The 19,849-nt window shown below is 38.4% G+C and overlaps 1 protein-coding gene across 3 annotated transcripts in view; it reads right to left on the bottom strand.

Moving 5' to 3' along the window:
- Positions 1-762: 762 nt before the first annotated feature.
- Positions 763-19,849, bottom strand: part of LOC107588047 (cytoplasmic protein NCK1-like) — a 45,705-nt gene continuing 26,618 nt past the window's right edge. For 2 of the 3 annotated variants that reach the window (XM_016276042.1, XM_016276043.1), the window contains 3 exons: positions 18,074-18,317; positions 3,251-3,957; positions 763-3,136 (listed from right to left, as the gene is read on the bottom strand). In XM_016276042.1, the coding sequence (XP_016131528.1) occupies positions 2,936-3,136; positions 3,251-3,957; positions 18,074-18,299 (1,134 nt within the window). In that variant the 5' untranslated portion in view covers positions 18,300-18,317 and the 3' untranslated portion in view covers positions 763-2,935. Of the gene's footprint in view, positions 3,137-3,250; positions 3,958-13,327; positions 13,430-18,073; positions 18,318-19,849 lie in introns of those variants that run through there. The other variant, XM_016276044.1, reaches the window with a different exon arrangement.

Here is a 19,849-nt window from a genome sequence, read left to right as displayed (position 1 = left end):
ATTTAGTTTTGTTACCAACTGAAGGGTGTTCAAATCGGTTCCCAATCCTGGTCCTGGAGAACTCCCAACACTGCACATTTTAGATGTCTCTCTAATCAAACACACCTGATTCAGCCCATCAGCTCGTTAGTAAAGACACCGAGACAGGGGGTGCCCAAACTCGGTCCTGGAGGGCTGGAGAGTTTAGCTCCAACTTGCCTCAACACACCTGCCTTTAAGTTTCTAGTATGCCTAGTAAGAGCTTAATTAGCTGGTTCAGGTGTGTTTAATTGGGGTTGGAGCTAAACTCTTCAGGACACCGGCCCTCCAGGACTGAGTTTGGACACCCCTGCACCAAGACCTCAAACGTGTGTGTCAGATAAGAGAGACATCAAAAACGTGCAGTGTTGGGAGTTCTCCAGGACCAGGATTGGGAACCACTGATGGAAAACTTCTTGCAGAATTTACTTCCAACACACCTGAACCAGCTAATCTAGGTCTTCAGGATCACTAGGAACTTCCACACAGGTGTGTTGGAGCTAAACCCTGTATGAAAGTGGACCCTTTAGGAACAGGACTGAACACCCCTGGTATAACCCTCTGAACTTAAATAAGGCTTTTACTCCGACTAAGTTCTATATCAGGGGTTCTATACCTGTTCCTGGAGGGCCACTGTCCTGCAGGGTTTAATTCCAGGCTTCCAGCCTTAATTAAACATAATTCCAGGTCTTCAGACTCACTAGAAACTTCCAGGCAAGTGTGTTGAAGCTAGTTGGAGCTAAATTCTGCAGGATGTTGGCCCTCCGGGAACAGGATTGGACACCCCTGGTCTATATGGTAAGGTCACTTAAGTCAGGAGACAAATCATGGTAAGTTCCCCAATAGGGATGTTTGTATGACCAGGACATGGTCCGTGCACATCTGTCACTTATCAGGGGTGTATTACGCACATGCAAAGTGATACTCAAATAACATGTGCATCTTATTGTAACGTTTTGGTTCCAACAACTGAGATGAAGGCACATTTTAAAGCACAAACTATCTGATAAGACTACAGGTCTCCGATATCCCTCATCCAAAACAAGTGGATCTCAACTAGTTGATCAAAACCCCAAATTGGGTAGCATTGTTGTTTTGATAGGGTCTTGGTAGACGTTATCCAACAAGTACTTGTTGCTTGGAATCCCCTTAGCCTCAAAAAACATTAAAACTACTCAAGGCAGTAGAAAAATGATACTGCTTGGTAATGTTGAGTCACCACTTGGTCCTGAAGCAAAACCTGTTGAGAGCCACTTTACTCACACTGAACCAATCTGAACTGGTCACATGGATAGAAATCTGACATTTCCACTTAATTCAAGATTAAATCACTCGAGCAAACTCTGCATGTCTCAGCGATTTTCTCTCTCCCACCCCACACACTCCTCCAAAAAATCCCCATTGCTCAACTCTCGCCCCAGTCCAACTCCAAACAGCTGGAGAAGTAATTACGGTTGTAGTGATGGTCCCCTGGAGAAGAGCCCAGATCATCACCCGACTCATAAGTCTTCAGAAAAGAAACGTCCATGTTTTCTCACTTGAATCAGAGACGTGTCCAGGGAAGTGTCTTTTCCATTGCCTGGTCCACCAAACATACTTATCTATGAAGTTTTACATTCAAACATCTGATCCTGAATGGAACATCTCTTACCATTTATCATAAACTGTTGAAACCTATAAGGAAGCAGCAATGTGGATCTTGATTGCCAAGCGAAGTGGATCCTTCCTTGCAACCCGAGTACACAATGCTGCCTTCATGCTGACATGCTTTCATTCATCCTCTACACTACAATAACAATACGTATGCTCATTTGAGAAAGTAAGCAACCAAATGAGTGCAAAGCAAAGATAAGGCAAACATCTGATGAAACTTTAAACCAATCCACCACGATAACTAAAACCATACCCTTTGCATCAGTTGTAATGCAATTTCAGCCTTGATCATGAAAGACCGCTTTTATTAGTAAAACACTGAATCATAAAATACCTATTGTGTATACCAATGTGGTTTAATCTTCTTTAATCATCAGTCATGGCATCGCAATTCAAGCTCCAATGAAGATCTGTAAATCTAACTCCCATACTCATTCAAATAAATGTCTAGTAGAAGACATTAATCACAGCTAAGCCCTTTGACAAAGCGGAGACATCATATTTATTGCATGGCATGGATTCTGACAGATCCAACATGTGTGGATAAATTTAGGACTAGCTGACAAACCACAATAATCAGCACCTTAATTATTCAGGGAGGCAGAACTTCTGAAAAGTTACCCCTCATAAATAACAGATGTCATCCTTAACAAGACCTCAAGCTTGTTTGAATGTTGGAAACATGCAGTTGCAAGACTATAGTTCAAGATTAATCCCAAAAAGATTGTGCCTAATTCTGAATATTGGTTTTGGTCACTCACTTTTATTGTTGGAGCATTTTGCAGAAATATTGATTCCTAATAAATATAGCAGATTACGTCAATTTCAACAGTTTCGTGTGGTTCAGGCAATGCAGGCAGTAACAGACAGTATGTGAGACCTTTGAAACATGTTGAGCAAAGTTCTTCTGCAGTCAGGACTTAAACAGCAGAAACTGTTAAAAAATTGGCAGGGAAGTTAAAGAGCAAATGAAAAATACATTTTCGAAATCAATGAAAAGAATATATATTAACAAAAGAAGACATGGGTTGTAATTCTAATACATGTTGACATCAAAATACACTGCATCACCTATGGTCTAAACATACTGTATTTTGATACATTGGGTGTGTCCCTCAATGAAATTTGAGCAAGTTTCCGAGCGAATGAACGGGAGTCCATTGTCCGTCTCTCCCTGTACCTCCCATTCTTGGAATGCTTGATATTCCCAGTCTGTCTGTCTGGAAGTGTAGTCACTGTTAACTGGATATTCTTTCTGCTTGGATCAGGAGGCAGCCAGAGCCTTGACCAGGTAGAGTTTGTCGCCCTGTTCGCTGGTGAAGATGGGCGCCTTTTTGTAGTGTTCCACCAACTCCTCCATTGAGTTAAACTTGCGTTGTCCGATGCAGTACAAGTTGTCCTTCAGTTGGACTTTGAAATGCTTATTTTTGGACTGAGCTTTCAGCGATATTGAAAAGTCATTGGGCTAGAAAAAGAAAACATGGAGAAAGGGAAATAATATCAATTTAGACCAATTGCTGAAAGCAGGATTCTTAGCATATTTATCAGAATACAAGGAGGAACGTTTCTGTCTACTTACTGAGGACTCGCTGTCCCGGATAAGAAAGTCTCCCTCTGTGCCCCTCTGGTTGAGTGCCACCTCTGCCTGATGACGCGTCACCTTCCCGTAGTACCACTGCTTGCCAGCGAAGCGTCCACTGGATGAAGGCTCAATGTAGTCACAGTCAGGTGTGGGAGGCCCGGCCATGCTGGCTGAGTTGTGCAACTCCTGCAGAACAGTCACGTAGTTCTTTGGCACAAGTCCCATCTGCCCGTCGGCTTTGCGACACTTCCACCACTCAGGGTCATTTTCTGGCTTCTCCACAACATCCATAACCTCCCCCTTCTCAAAGTTCAGCTCTTCATCGTTGCCCGAGCTGAACGGGTAGAGTGCCTGTACTGTGTGCAGCACCCGGTTGCCGTTTGCACTATGAACAACATCCGACAAGCCGGCAGAGTCGTTGCTCGCCGATCCATCTGCATCCTCCGTCACGTAGTTGGATGGAAACCATCCTGAATGGCCGTTGTAGCTCCCTCTCCACCAGCCATCACTGCACTTCTCCATGACGATGACCCTTGTGCCCTTAACCAATGACAACTCATCTTCCCGCTCGGCCGTGTAGCTGAATTTGACTAGCGCAGGAAGGTTTAGGTCATACAGACGTTCGCCATTGTCCGGGTAGAAATCAGAGTCTGCGTTGGAGGCCGTTTCACGCATGCCTGTCTTCCGTTTCACCTTGCCAATTCCTGCATACATAAAGAAAGAACAGCCATTCAGGTTTTCCCAAATACACAATTAGTGTCCCTTCTTTGTACTCAACTACTTGTTCTTGTGGCATTGCAGATGAAAACTGCAGTCAGTGTGGACGCCCAAGAAAATTGGCAATGCAACAAAATTGAGCTCAACTTCATTGAAACTAAAGCAATGTAGCAGCTAAGGGACTGCAATGTTTCATTAAGTCCACCTTATTTGTTAACAAATCACCTTTTCAGAGAGCTTGTTGCTGCATTTTAGGATTGCCTTCTACAAGAAGAATACATAAGATGCTGCTTTAGAAAGTGGCAGATACAAGGTACAAGGCAACACAATTTTGCTGCTCAACTTTGTGAACAGTCTACGTTTCAAGTCAAGTCGGGCTTGTAACCTGAAAGTCCCAGGTTCGAGTCTTGGTAATGGCAGGAATTGTAGGTTAGGAGGGAGTGAATGAACCGCGCCAAATGAGGTACCCTTGAACAAGGTACTGAACCCCCAATTGCACCCTGGGCGCTGCAGCAAAAGTGGCTGCCCACTACTCCAGTGTGTGCACTACTGTTCACTACTGTGTGGGTGCACTTGGATGGGTTAAATGCAAAGCACAAATTCAGAGTATGGAACACAATACTTGGCCACGTGTCACTTTTCTTACTCACTCACTCACTGCTTCTGCATACACCTGACACCTTCAAATGGTTTTTATCAGTTCTTTTTTTATACTGAGAAAAAGCTCATATCTACTGTCCACTACAAAAAAAACACATTTATCTAAATGCATCTGTCAATGGAAAGCCATATTCAGAAATGAAAAATGTGTTGAGACAGTCTCTTCAGGGGGTAATTTCATCACCCCGCACCCTGCATTCATTCCATTCTTTTTGAAATTATTTGTGAGCATTGTATTTTGATACAGGCACCAACAGGCAGGGCGCGAGTGAAAGGAGAACTTGTCCAAACACATGTTACAGTGCAGTCAGGCTTGTGTTTTCATACTGACAGGGTACACAGTAGCTATCAGCTCCCGCCTGCTTGAGCAATGTGTTCTCTCTTAGTAAGCACGGGCGCTGGTCCAGTTTCAAAACCACCCAATTACAACCAACTAATCATGTTCTCACCACTTTTTACCACTCATAGATCATATGACAAGCTGTGTATTTTTGACTTCATGGAGATGATTCAATTATTCCCATGTGAACAAGCATGTAAGAGCAACAGAACAAAAAGAAATGCTTGCTTTGTGACGATGCAAAAAATATAGCCACCATGATACAAGGGTGCACGTTTACTCTAAGAAAGGTTCTTTATCATTTGTCACCTGTCTCGCGCACAGCTGTGTGGTCTAGTTCTGTTATTCAGAGAAAAGTACAATTAACTGCAAAGAGACACTGGAATGATCACCACACCCTTCGTCCTCCTCCATGAGGAAGGAATGAGCGAGGGAGTGTTGGGTTAGGTTCATGGATACTGTCGAGGATTCCGGCTTGTCTGACCACATTAGGTCAAGCCAAGTGGGCCGGTCTAGAGGATTAATGGAGAATATCTGACCCAGAGGCCTTTTGACCATGTTGGCGGGTTTGGCAAAGGTTTATGAATAGTGTTACCGTGCAGGAATGTCTACTTGGCAGTGAAGTTTGTACTGGCCCAATCCAAAGGCCCAAGGACAGATAAACACTTTCTCTTTACACACTTTACAAAAAAAAGCACAGCAACAAAATTATGGTACTGGATGGTAGTACCATGGTAATTTATAGAGTACAAAATGCACGGCACTTCAAAGAATGCCATGGTATTACAGTAGTATCTCTGCTAAAAAACAGCTTAAACTAGCCCAAGGTTGTTTGTTTGCTGGTCTAAGATGGTTTGCTCAAAGTAAGCCAACCCCCACTAAAACCATCAGACTAAACCATTCTCGCCAGGGGAAACCAAACCACACCAAATTACTTTAAGCTGGTTTACCCTGTTTTCAACATGGAAGTAGGCAAACTCAGACTTTATATTTCAAATTAATATACCTGTAGGCACGGTTCAAGAATAATACTTACCAGATGTGATTTAACAAAACCTCTCACCCAAAAAGCAGGTGAAACCTTGAAACCACTCTTACCTAATCTAAAAGGAAATCACCCAATTTACTTCATGCTTGCTCAGGGGTTAAAGGTTAACAGAGTGAGAACAAAGCTTTTCCAATGGCTCTTTCTGCATTGAGCGAGATGCTTATCAAAGCTCGAGGCCAGAAGTATTTACTCTGTGCTTGAGGATACCTCTACTGCCTGATTTGCATTACAAATGTATGAAATCCCAAACCAAGACGTATTTGCCTCTGGCCTCCAAGCTATGTCCGATTAAGGGGGAATTGACATTTGCATGGTCAATGTGAGCAGGAAGTGAATGTGAAGTGTACGAGCAATACTAACTGGAGCATTTAGTGCCCCATGCATGAACGTGTTGGTGCATGAAACCACGGGTGTGTGAATCTTTTGACAGCATGAGTTCAACTCGTCTACAAATTCAAAAGGCTTTTCTTAAGGGGAGAGTTCACCCAAAAATGAAAATTCCGTTACAGTTTATTCACTCTCATGCCATTCCCTTCCTATGAGCTGTCGCGACCATATCATTAGGTCAGCGAGCTGATGAGAACCAGCTCAGTATGATTTATGACAGAATCATTAAGAAAGTTTTTATAAACAGATCAAATAAAAAGTAGTTAGGGCATTGCTACATTTTCAGTAACATCAAAAAGAACATCTAATGAGTCTCATCATGCAAACCTAGCGAACGGCTTCGTAAGACCTGGAATATAAGTGAAAAAGTTGTTTGGATTGTTTTTATTGTATTTTTATAGGGGTTTTGTGATTTTAAAGCTTAACTATCGAAAAGAGTGAATAGAACAATTCTTAATTTATCCAGAAGAAAGTCATACAGTTTGGAAAGACATAAGGGTGAGTAAATGACAATGTTCACTTTCAAGTGATCTAATTCATTAATCTAATTCATGAAAAAATAAGAAAAAATTTGAATGAAAACGTGTGAATAAATGCAAATCTGGACTTAAATGCAGGTTCAAATATACAAGGATTCCGAAGGCAAATTTCAAGTTGTCACTTGTTAAAAAATGCAACTGATGTTGGGTGTGTGAATGTTCAGACCAGTGGTCGTGGTGGTTTTCTTGAGCGTGATACGACTGATGTTGTTTCACAAGAAATCGGATTAGTCAGTCTACATGGTCTCTAGGGAGCTGACATGGGCAGTTTACACAACTTTATTTTAAATTCTCTTAACTAACACTTCTAGACAGTAACCAAACCACATCAGCGCAAACACACAATTTCGCAAACAGGTCGGATCACACATGGCGGGTGTATCCCACTTAAGTATATGCTTTTTTAACACTTGAAATTGTACTTTTTAAAAACAGATCTGTGCATGTGTTGAAGAAAATGTTAATTATGCTTGTCAAAATTTGCCACCATAATGCAAAGAGGTTTTGGTCCACCCCAAGTCTCTGATATTCTCTATGAATCCATGGATGTGCTGCTGAAAGAACAAAACACATTGTATTGAGCCATGGTGCATTTCCTGAATAAAAAATTAGGAATTTTCCTGGATTCCTATGGAAGTTGCTCAGGAAGGAAGCTGCATGCTTTGTATGGCCATAACTCAATGTGTATATATCTATGTCTGTTTATGCAATCATCTTCTCCAATATTACTTTTAAACATTAACTTTTAAATCAAGTTTGACCAAAAGCTGTCATTTGCAACTAACTGGCAACCATTACAACTTGTAAAACCCAACAGAGTTCCATCTAAAGTTATATTCCACCCGCCCAACACACTACATCCACTTCCCTTCCATTTTCAAGTCTTTCCTCTGAGTGCAACATGAGCTGACTTAGATTAGTTTTTTCCTATGGTGAGTTCATCCTATTGTTCTCCAATATAAGGCTGTACTCCATTTAAAAGCAACCTATGGTTATGAAGAGGTGGATTCTATCCAAGGTAAATAAATGACATGAAAGTGTGACAAACGAACAACCTATGTCTTGTTAAAAAAAAAAAGTGGTGTTGTGGTAGTACCATGGACAATGTATTGTTTCAGATGATTAATATTTAAATATACATAATGGTACTGAATGATGACCATATTCATACACCACGGTGTTTACAAGTTGCTTAAATGTACTTAAAGGAACACCACTATTTTTTCCAACTCCCCTAGAGTTAAAACAGTTGAGTTTTACCGTTTTTGAATCCATTCAGCCGATCTTCGGGTCAGGTGGTTTAGTTTTAGCTGTAGCTTAGCATAGATCATTGAATCTGATTAGACCGTTAGCATCTCGCTCTCGTAATTGATAATTACGCCGGAATGAGAGTACAGTTCCTAGCCATATCGGCCTAGAAACTCACAACTTTTCATTTTCCGTCGGTCTTAGTACATGATGTAACTACAGAAGAGTCAAGTTTTAAATAGGAAAAATATAGAAACTCTTTGGTCATTTTTGAGCGAGATGCTAACGGTCTAATCAGATTCAATGATCTATGCTAAGCTACAGCTAAAACTAAACCACCTGACCCGAAGATCGGCTGAATGGATTCGAAAACGGTAAAACTCAACTGTTTAACTCTAGGGGAGTTGGAAAATGAGCCCATTTTCAAAAATAGTGGAGTGTTCCTTTAATAAAGAATATCTGTCATATGGTACATGTCCACAAGACAGCTGGCGTACAGTTGCCTACAAAAATCATACAAGAATGAGAAAACGCAGCTAGATATATGGTCTCATCTGAATTTTTTTTGATTTTGCACAATGTGCCCAAGTGTGTGAATGAAGGAGATGCAAGCAAAACTGTAAAAACAGGAAAGAAAAATCACTTGCACTTCTAATGTAAAAAACTGGGCTCAAAGCCGAGCGGAAAACAAGACATTCTTTCAACTCAAAAAAATCGAGACATCAAAAGGCCTCCAATGACAGTGACTGTAAACCACAGAGCCCTCTTCAACTGCTCAAGACTGAGCACATCACATGCTCGCTCGATGCACAAACTAATTAAAAACAATCTGCAATGAACAGACCTCGAAAATCATTTTAGCTCCCCTAAATGAAACCCGCAAATGCTCAATATCAGCTTAAAAAACCTAGATAATGCAAAGACCGATTCAGCAATAATAGGGGGAAATTCAAAGAAATACCAGGAGTCATATTTGAACCCAACAATAAACAAAAATAATAATGGCTATTTTAGTTAAAGTTTGACGACATTAAAAATGATATATAAAAATTATATTATATATTAAAATTGTGTGTGTGTGTAAAAAAGTATTAAAAATAATTTTAGTTAGTTTTATCAGTTTTCAGTTAATTTTCTTTATTAATGACATTGTCATAAAATAAAAATCTGAAATTCTATACTACTGTCGAAATAAATTAGAAATACAACATTAAAAACTAAAATGTATTGTTGCTTATGTATGGGTCAAAGACGAAAAAGGGTTTAAGCATAAAAACAATAAGTGTAATACTGCTTTAATTCGTTGTTGTTTTTCCCCCAAACATTTAAAAAGTTTTCTGTTTAATTTAATCGCAATTTTGTTTTTCTGAGCAAAAAATAAATATCATACATTTTTCCCTGATTTACAGAAAACACCCACTAAAATGTCGTTCAGTGTAACATTCTTCTCAGGCATATTTACAACAAAAATCAATTTATGACATTAAAAGACTAATTACTTTCACCCCAAATACTAATTAGTTGTAATTTTAATTTTTTTTAAATTTGCCACTATCCTAGGTTTTGCCCATTTGTCAGTAAGAACTTTTACTCCTTTAAAACACAATAAAATTTTATATGCTCCCTTATTCTTTTATATATATTTTAGTATGTACACGTCAGAATAAGCATGTTTGTAACATTTTAACCAAATTTGAACTTTTTATTTTCCAGAAACTTAAAAGTAGACACTTTACTTATATGAAAGACTAATTACTTTCACCCCAAATACTAATTAGTTGTAATTTTAATTTTTTTTAAATTTGCCACTATCCTAGGTTTTGCCCATTTGTCAGTAAGAACTTTTACTCCTTTAAAACACAATAAAATTTTATATGCTCCCTTATTCTTTTATATATTTTAGTATGTACACGTCAGAATAAGCATGTTGTAACATTTTAACCAAATTTGAACATTTTATTTTCCAGAAACTTAAAAGTAGACACTTTACTTATATGTTTAATGTGCTTTCTATGGACATAAAATCTCTTTTGCAAATTTCTTTTGATGTGGACATCTTAACGTCTTTGACCCTTATATAAAATGTATTTATATTAATTTTGAGATTTGCTAAATGTTTAGCATCATATAAAATGTATTTATATATACATTTTCTGATTTATATGATTTTCAATACTGTATTACAGTAATGATAATTCTACAAAAATTCTACAAAATATAATTTCTTTCTTTCTTTTGATTGTGAGGTGAAATATGTAATTAGATTCACCGTTATAAGCACTGACACTCGTTTCTGACGACACGCTGGTATAAATAGCCTCTGTTGCACATCTGTGCTTGTTTGGCTAGCGCAGGCCCGTCGAGAGCTCCTCAGGGAGTCAAACGGGGGTCACAGCCCATCCACGTATGCAGCACCATCAGCCTGCTGTGTTTAAGTCAGGAACACTCCAGAAAGCCATCAGCACTTCCTGTACTCGTCTTAGCATCTGAACTAAAGCTGCGAGTTTGTCCCTCTCACAAAGCGACATTATCTGCTGGTGTTTTCCATCAGCTTTATAAGTGGAGGAGTGGGAAGTGGAGAAAAACAGACGGATGGGCTGATGCTGCAGTGAATCAACAATCCGGTTTCCTCAAGTCCTCCCTCAGGGTCCAAAGATCTGAGGAGAAATCGGTCTCAAATTAGAGCACTTCCGCTACGAGCGCAGGCTGAGCGACAGGAAAACAGAGAAAGGGTGAGATGGAGTAGAAAAACTGGGAGAAAAGGATGCCAAAAGCTAAGACCACCTCTCGGGCCGGGTTTCAATGTTGAGCTTAATGAAAAGGAATCAAGGGACAGTTCACGCAAACACCAAAACTCTCATTTTGTCGCCAACTGTCATTCAAACTCGTATCTCTTTCTTCCGTAGAACACGAAATGAGATATTCCTTTAAAGAGACATTTCTGTTGACATATTTAAATATGGCGCATTTAGGTTTATATCAGGTTTAACGTCATCAAATGCCAAACATCGCTGATGGTCGTATGTCATGTGGCTAAACGCATGGACGAATGAGAATTAAGAGCTGCAACCGCGAATGAGCGTGAACTAGCCACCAATGTTAATAATCCAGCAGACACCGCCAAAACAACATTTATTTTCATGTGATGGCTGATAGTTGATGATTATAAAATTCTATACTATTCCGTCTAAAAGAACTGGTAATAAAACCCTAAAACTGAACAATTAAAAATACTACAAATGAATTTAGGCATCAAAAATGTTAAATTTGCTGAAGATTACATTTAATAATGTTATTATTACTTGTGCATGTTAGATGATTGTGTAGGCAATCTAAATGTAAAATAGAGAAAATTGGCAATAAATCAACTAAATATTAAAAACGTTCAAATAGGGCTGCACGATTATGACAAAAATCCTAATTGTCGATTATTCCCTTGAAATTGTAATTGCGATTTATTAATTACGATTATCACAATTTACATTGAATGATGTTTATACCATTGTTTGATGCAACTGCATGCCGTATTTTTATATGAAAATAAACAAGCTGAAAACACTAACTGAAAAACGTTGTGCTTTTCTATAGTATTAAGCCTCAAATGTCAAATATACATCGGATTGGTTTCTTCTTTAAATTATAAAAAAGTTATATGTATTATAATGTTATCCTAAAACTAAAGTTAAAATAATGGGAAAAACCCTTAAGATAACATGTAGAAAGAAAACAAAACATATCTTAAGCACGCAGAATAACATAAGTGGACTTTGAACGATTAATTGCCGCTTTGAACGATTACGTAATTGTGGCATCCATAATTGTAATCGCGATTAGAAATTTGATTAATCGTGCAGCCCTACATTCAAAGTTTTAGGTTCAATAGGATTTAAGAAAATAAATGTTTTTGTTTGTTTGTTTGTTTGTTTGTTTTATCCCCCAGCAAAGACACTTTGAATTGATCAAAAGTGACAGTAAAGACATTTCTAATGTAAATTCTAATACAAAGAATCTTGTACAAAATTATCATGGTTTCCACAAAAATATGAGCAAAACTACTGTTTTGAACTATGATAATAAGAAATCTTTCTTACTATATTAATATATTGGAATGATTTCTGAAGGAAATGTGACACTGAAGACTTGAGTAAAGAAGCAAAAAATTTGGCATTAATAAATAAAAAATATTAAAATAGAAACATTTTAAATTGACAATGTTTGAAAAAAAAAAAAAAAAACTGTATTTATCAAATAAATGTAGCCTTTGTGAACAAAAGAGAATTATTTCCAAAAAAAAACAAAAACAAACTTACCAACCCCAAACTTTTACGCAATATATATTTAAAAAATATTTTTTAGCTATAATATAATAGTCATATATAATATAATAATATAATATAATAGTCATAACCAATATTGGTATGGGTCATATGGGTTTTGAAATACCATACGTTTTTAGGTGTACAGTCCCTTTAAGATCCTGTGCTTGCTTTCAGCAATGCTTTCAGTGTTTCACCGAGAGCTGACACGAGGAATTCCCACCACAGCAGACCCTCAGCACCCAAACTACAGAAAAACATCACCGCGACGCACCGAGAAGAACCGGTGGGTGTCCAAACCTAACTTGATTAAAAGAAGCTTGGGCTGGGAGAGAAAATTCCGGTTGAGTGTAACAGGAGAGTTTAAGTGCACAAAGAAAAGTGGAAGTTCTTTACACTGCGTTGATATGAGAGTGTGTGTGTGTGTGTGTGTGTGTAGTGCAATTACAGGCTTTTCAGAGCACTGCCCGCCCAGTTCTTCGACTAACACACAGAGAATGAGGGAAAAAAAGGAGACTTTCCAAGCCAACTCGTCTGTTCACTCATATTTGGCTTCCAAACTAATTTTCGTAAAGTGTGTACAAATGATGGATAAATAGAAAAAGAGAGTAAAAATAGTGAGTGAGTGTGTGAGTGAGTGTGTGGTGGGGGTTACTGACAAACTCCCACTCAGCTCAGAAGGGAAAAGCCTTTCAAACTTCCCTAATCCTACAACCAAGAATGTCTCAATGCAAACTCAATCCAAGCTCAAACTTTCAGCGCTGTCGGCTTTCTAGACTGGCGATAGAATGAGGAGGAGAGAAAAGTGGCAAAACTCACGGAAGAAGTGTTTGAAGAGGTTAGCCATATCCATTTTGGGCTATCCCAGCGACTCGGCACTTCCCTCTGCAGCTGTGCAACTATTCCATGTGAAACCCGCGAGTCAACCGCTCTCCGCCTGCACAACGATCGGCTGCCTGACCATGTGACCAGTGTGGACCAATCACAATCAAGCCCTCCTTTAGCAGGACTAGTCTGCCCCCCATACACACGCAGGGAACTCATGGCGTCTATGGTGACTAGCAGGCAACCCTGACTGCCAATATCAGTCTGCTTTAACAAACAAACAAAAAAAACAGCTTTTTATTCTGTTTTCACTTTTTGTTTTAGCCGCAAATGATTGATATTCATTGACAGAAGCAAGTTTGCACAGAACGAGCCATGAACACCCAGTCTGTTCATACTAAAACAAGAACATGTAACATGATTGGACATGTTATTCTTTAAAGTACCATGCAAATACCAAGACGATTATGTACAGCATACTAAAATGCTATTAGCATCTGATATCAGCATTGAATACAGAAAAAAACCCACAAACTTAATAGTTGAAGTAGATAATTAATATTAAATAGACAAGTTATGTAATTCAAAAACTGAAAAGGTAACAGGGTTGCAAATTTAGCTTCAATTAAACAGTCACTTCATAGGGACTAGCTAGTGTGTGAATTTTTATAGTTATTGATAAACTTATTTAGTTTGATCATATTTTCTTACAATAAACCGTGCCGCAAGGCTGAGCACGATGAACGCAATCAACACCACAAATACGATCAAGGGTGCTTTCACACCTGTAGATCGATTGCTTTGTTCCGAAACAGGGATTACAATTATTACAATGTTGCTATTTATTCTTGGTGCGGTTCACTTTCACACGGCAAAGTTTCTAAACGGACCAAATTTGTTAATACAAGTCACGCGCGAGTAAACTGTCCTCTGACCGGTCAAAGTTCCACGGTTTATTTTCCAGGATTCCACCGCTATCACAGCGGTCATCCGTCACGATGGAACGACAACAGCTTTGCGGGCTTATTGTTGGGTTATTTTTTTTTGTAGCTGTCCTTATATTAATTTATCATTTTGAGCAGGAGTCCAGGATTCATCGGGAAAACATTTTTAAAATGCACCTACTAGGAAGAAGAGCAATAAGATAGCATTATAAAATGAAAAAGTGCACTTTTTTATTTTTGAATGGCGAAGACGTGCTCACCCACAGACATTCACATGGTTCATTTTGAAGTATTAGTAAAACAACAAAGCTAATGTTTTTCACGGAACTTACGTAATTACCCATTATACATTGTTATATAGCCTGGTTTGTTGGTCCGTTAGATCGGATTGCTTTCTCACTACAACCGAACTGCCCCAGAGTTCGTTTTCAATCGAGCCGAGACCACCTCGTTCAATCCTCCTCGTGATCTCGGACCGATTGTTTTGGCGCGGATCCGAGCGTGATTGCCGTGTTCACATATGCCCAAACGAACCGAGCTAAGGGGGGAAACTCGCCAGGTTCCGAAACAACTAAGATTATTTGTCATATGTGACTCTGGACCACAAAACCAGACATAAGGGTCAATTTTTTTAAATTGAGATTTATACATCATCTGAAAGCTGAATACATAATGAGGGTGCAAAAAAATGTAAATATTGAGAAAATCGTCTTTAAATTAAGTCTTTAGCAATGCATATTACTAAGGAAAAATGAAGTTCTAAATCTATTCCAGGAGTCCTTCATGGGGTCCAGGAAGGTGCAATATGACAGAAAATCTGTGTATTGCAAATGGCAGGGCAGGAAGGGCACTTAAAGCTGAAGATGACATATGCAAACACACGCACATAAACTTAAAACACAACAACAGACATATAAGAGCAAGCCTCAAGAACAGAGGCTGTGTGAACAAGCCATTTTCAAAACAGCCGCAAAGACAGCGATAGAGAGATAGCTATCAGCACGCACACAACCCTCGTTGAACGCCTCCGGCTAAACACAAGAACCCGTTCCTGATCCTGTGTACCAACAGCACAGACCCAACCTCCAGCTAACCACCACAGAAACGCTTTAAGGAGTACACCGATGTGAAGATAAGATTAAAGAGCAAATATGCGTCTCACAGACGTGTGCCTGCAGTTTCATCAAACGTCACATCAAATATTTACTAGCAGAGACTGTCGCTTTAAAAGGATGAAAAATGTTAAAAACATAGACATAAACATATGTACATTTATTTATTTGTATGGCAACATGCATTAGCGAATTTAGGGGTTGTTTACACCATTTTTTTTTTTTTTTTACACTACTTTCTACAATTTTTTAACTAAAATCGGAAAATGATGCATTTTGGTCATTCATTTCAGGACAATGGCGTTTTGGGGGCATGAAAACGCAAACAGGTTTCAAAGTGCAAGAATTGAAAACAATACCATTATCATCTCCATGTAAACTACAAAAACATGAATTTGTGAAAAGTGACATCATGCGCATAGTTTCACTTTACAAAGTAACATCGCCAGCTACTGGCTTGGCATGCATAATGCAACATTTTTAGTCGGATCCATATGAACGGGGATCGTTTTGACAACACTGCCCTCTGTATGCAAAATTTTCAAGAATGCAAAGGAAAAACTTCTGTTTTTAGTAAAATCGTTGTTGCATAAATGTATCCTCCGATATAGTGGTTAGTTGCCACATGGACTGTTTCTCAGCAGTGTTAATTTCATTGACGAATAATTTTCGTCATAATTTTTGTCAACGACATTTTTTTCACAGACGACAGCTAGACGATAACGAACTAAAACTCTTTTTGAATGTCAAAAACTATGATGTAAATCTATTGATATTTTCGTCAACTAATAAAAATGAGATGAAAATGTTAGAGAGGGATGATTTGGGAAGAGATTCATTCAGAACGAATCTGCTGCGTGGTTCGGAGGTTAGATGCGTACATATGAACCGACGGGACATAAGCTAACATACACTTGCTGCACGTCGCATAAAATTTTATGTGGGAGTAAGAGAAGAGCAGACATATGGATAAATCTGACGACGCAAGAGAGAACTCAATTCGGTCCGGTTTTCTGAGCGCACACACTGAAGCATACACACACAGAAAGCGCCTCTCACAGCGCGCGAGTACTCTTTCGCGTCTCATGAACGGAGAATTACACAAAATGATGTCGATTTGTCCATTTTGACGAGTATTCACATAACACAGTTGATTACGTCTTAAGTGAACGTAAACAGCAGGGAGAACGTGTATCAGTACATTGCATCCATTGCAGCTGTGCATTCGGTTTTAAAGGGACAGCAGCCTAATTTAGTTGCTATTGTCCGAGTCATTGATGTTAATCAAGCAACAAAAGAAAGACAGAAAATCATGCACTGCTCTTGACTGAAAAACTTCAGTAGCCCTAAATATTAATCAAAATGTATTTATAGAAATAAATATTTCTGCTTGAAAGAATGAAGAATGTGGTAAATAAGTTGGTATAAAGAATGCATAATTAGCCTATAAAACCATTGGTATTTCATTAAAAAGAAGACCATGTTCTTGTTCTTTATGAGAAGTGGTTTTATTTAATTTTAACATAAAGGCATGTTGTGTGTCACCACAGTTAAACCGGTGGCTATCATGATAAAACCTTAATATCAAACCTATATAATGAGTTTGGAAATTTTAGAGAAATGCTTAATAAATGCACTGTAACTGAACCCATTAGATTTGAGCCGACTAAATTTACTGTAGATTTAGTCGACTAAAATCTTAATATATTTAGTCGACTAAAACTAAAAACAATTCAGATGACTAAAAGTAAATGGAATTTTAGTCAAAAGTATGTTGTGTGTCACAGCAGTTAAATATGTGTCTATCATGATAAAACCTTAATATGAAAACTATATAATGACTTTGGAAATTTTGGAGAAATGCTTAATAAATGCATTACATTGTAACTATACCCATTAGATTTTAGCAGACTAAATTTACTGTAGATTTAGTCGACTAAAACTAGACTAAAACTAAAAACAATTCAGATGACTAAAATATGCCTAAAACTAAATGGCATTTTAATCAAAAGACTATGACTAAATCTAAATCAAAATTTGCTGTCAAAATTAACACCGTTTCTCAGTAACTTTAAAGGGTTAGTTCATCCAAAAATTCCTGTGTATCTCAGCAGCATTATCGTGGTCAAAAACAAGACTCCTCAGGAAATGACAAGACGAATATGTCCTACATACTAAATCGCACATTACCCAATTAGAAGCAAATATATCTGGACCTCTTTAAAGCAGAAGTTTGTTTGCAAATGGTTTCGTTGCTCACACAACAGTGAAAATGATCGTTGTCCTTACTGACTCACGCTCATGCCATTTCAACCCTTCCTTCTATATGCAACCAAAGTTGTTGCATGTTATTGCAGAATTAGAGCATAAATCGAGATTCTCAATGTATAATAACTTAAATTTGTGTCTGTCTTTCACACAAAGCTATTATAGGGCTTCAGAAGTCACATGGACTACGTTTAGAGTGTTTTTATAGTTTCTGGAGCTTGGTAACATTCTTTTTAACTTTTGTTGAATGAAAGAGTGTAGCCTGGACATTCTGCTAAATAACTACTGGTGAATTCTGGACATTCTGCTGATAGAGGTTACATGGGTTCGAAGCAACATGAGATTCTAAATCTAGAGATCTAATCGAATAGCAACTGGAAGGATATTCTTGAGTAAAGCAGAAGTTGCGGCCTCACCTAAAGTGTCTTTGAGGTTCTTGACGATTGAGGCTTTTCTGGCACTGTTCTTTCGTTCGACGTAGTTAGATGGCACGAAGCCCGTCTTGTTGGTAGCGTTTCGTACTCGCCACCAGGACTTGGAGTCGTCCAGGAGCCAGAGACGCTCGTTCTTCTTAATGTCCAGCTCCTGGTCCTGCTGGGCCATGTAATCAAACTTGGCGATGACAATCACCTCTTCCGTCATCTTGGATTTATTTCAACACTGAGGAAGATAATAATTGAATTAAGGTTACATAGTGGAAATTTAGTTTCTTTAATAAGTGAAAGCAATGATGAAAAGGCTCTGGTATTTAAGAAAAGAGGATGAGGAATGTCCCATTTCAAGGTCAAATTGCTTTTTGGAACACCAACAGAAATCTTCCAATGAACTCCGTAAACAACTACTGACATTTGCCGGGAACAATCTGGAGTTCAAATGGAAGTTGTAGAGATGCTGATGTTCAATTGGATGACTAAGCCTGACATGATGGATCTAAAATGACAATTTTGGATTACAAAAACAACAACAGCGAACTGGAGAACAATCAGGCACTGCAGACCTTTGAGCCTATAGGACATGAGCAGGTAGCGTTCTCAAGAACAGACCGACGCTGATTGGCCTGCAGGGCTCAGCTGTCAGAATGGGTTTGCATCTTTGTTCACCTTCTCATGAACATCTCCAGGCCACAACATAGGTGACCTACTTCCTAAAGGTCTTTGGACTCTTGTTTTCATTAGTTACATTAAAGAAATGCTATCCAGTGACAAAAATGTAGAAACGATGTCCTAAACTAAGACACAAGGAGTGTCTGGACTCAAAAGAATATAGTAGGGCTAGGCGATATAGCTAAAAAATGTATCAACGATATGATGTTTCATATCGTTCGGTATAGATAATTATTGACATTTTTTATAACCTTTTTTAAAACAAAGCGCAATACAAAAAAATGTTTACATTTAACCACTGTATTTTTTAATTAACCCAATTTATTGAGACACCCAACAAACATTTTTTTGTTTTAACAGTCAAACACAATAAAAATTAAACATCTAATTTCTAATGTTTTATATGCAGATTAAATAGGTCTTAAAGGGGTCATATGATGCTTTTTTAAAGATCATTATTTTGTGTACTTGGTGTAACAGAATATGTTGGCATGCTTTAATGTTCAAAAAACACATTATTTTTCAAATACTGTACATTATTGTAGGTCCTCTATGCCCCGCCTCTCTCAAACGCTTCCTTTTCTACAAAGTCCCTCCTTCTGAAAAGCGCAGTCTGCTCTGATTGGCCAGCTGACCCAGTGCATTGTGATTGGCCGAACACCGCAAGCACTCGTCGGAAATGTAACGCCCCTTACCATAATCGCGAGCTTCATCTTTCAAAATAAATGTAAAGACAGAGCCTAATTTCTGTCACAATTTCTTCAAGTTAAACCAAACTTTTATTTTGATGGTTTGTTCGAAAGATCTTTCGGTTTCAGTCGTGAAGAAAGTTTTGGTGTGTAGGCCTATCTGAAACTTAATCAAACTGTAAAGTGCTGCTGAAGTGACTATCAGAGCAGCTCTGGAGATTAAGTTTATGTGTTCATGTCCTCATATATTGAGAAGCAGATGCTGAAAGCACAATGAGCATTGTACGTTTGAGTTTGTATAGAGAAAACTGCACCATTCATTCACACAGAGACATGAAAAACATGCAGACTTGTTAGCCACATGCACTGTGGCTTCTGACTGGCTGCTGTCGCATTTATG

Source organism: Sinocyclocheilus grahami, unplaced genomic scaffold (genome assembly GCF_001515645.1).
Source record: "Sinocyclocheilus grahami isolate Dianchi unplaced genomic scaffold, SAMN03320097.WGS_v1.1 scaffold98.1, whole genome shotgun sequence".
Lineage (NCBI taxonomy): Eukaryota > Metazoa > Chordata > Actinopteri > Cypriniformes > Cyprinidae > Sinocyclocheilus > Sinocyclocheilus grahami.
Note: the sequence above shows the minus strand (reverse complement) of the source record. Positions and strands in the feature narration are given on the sequence as shown.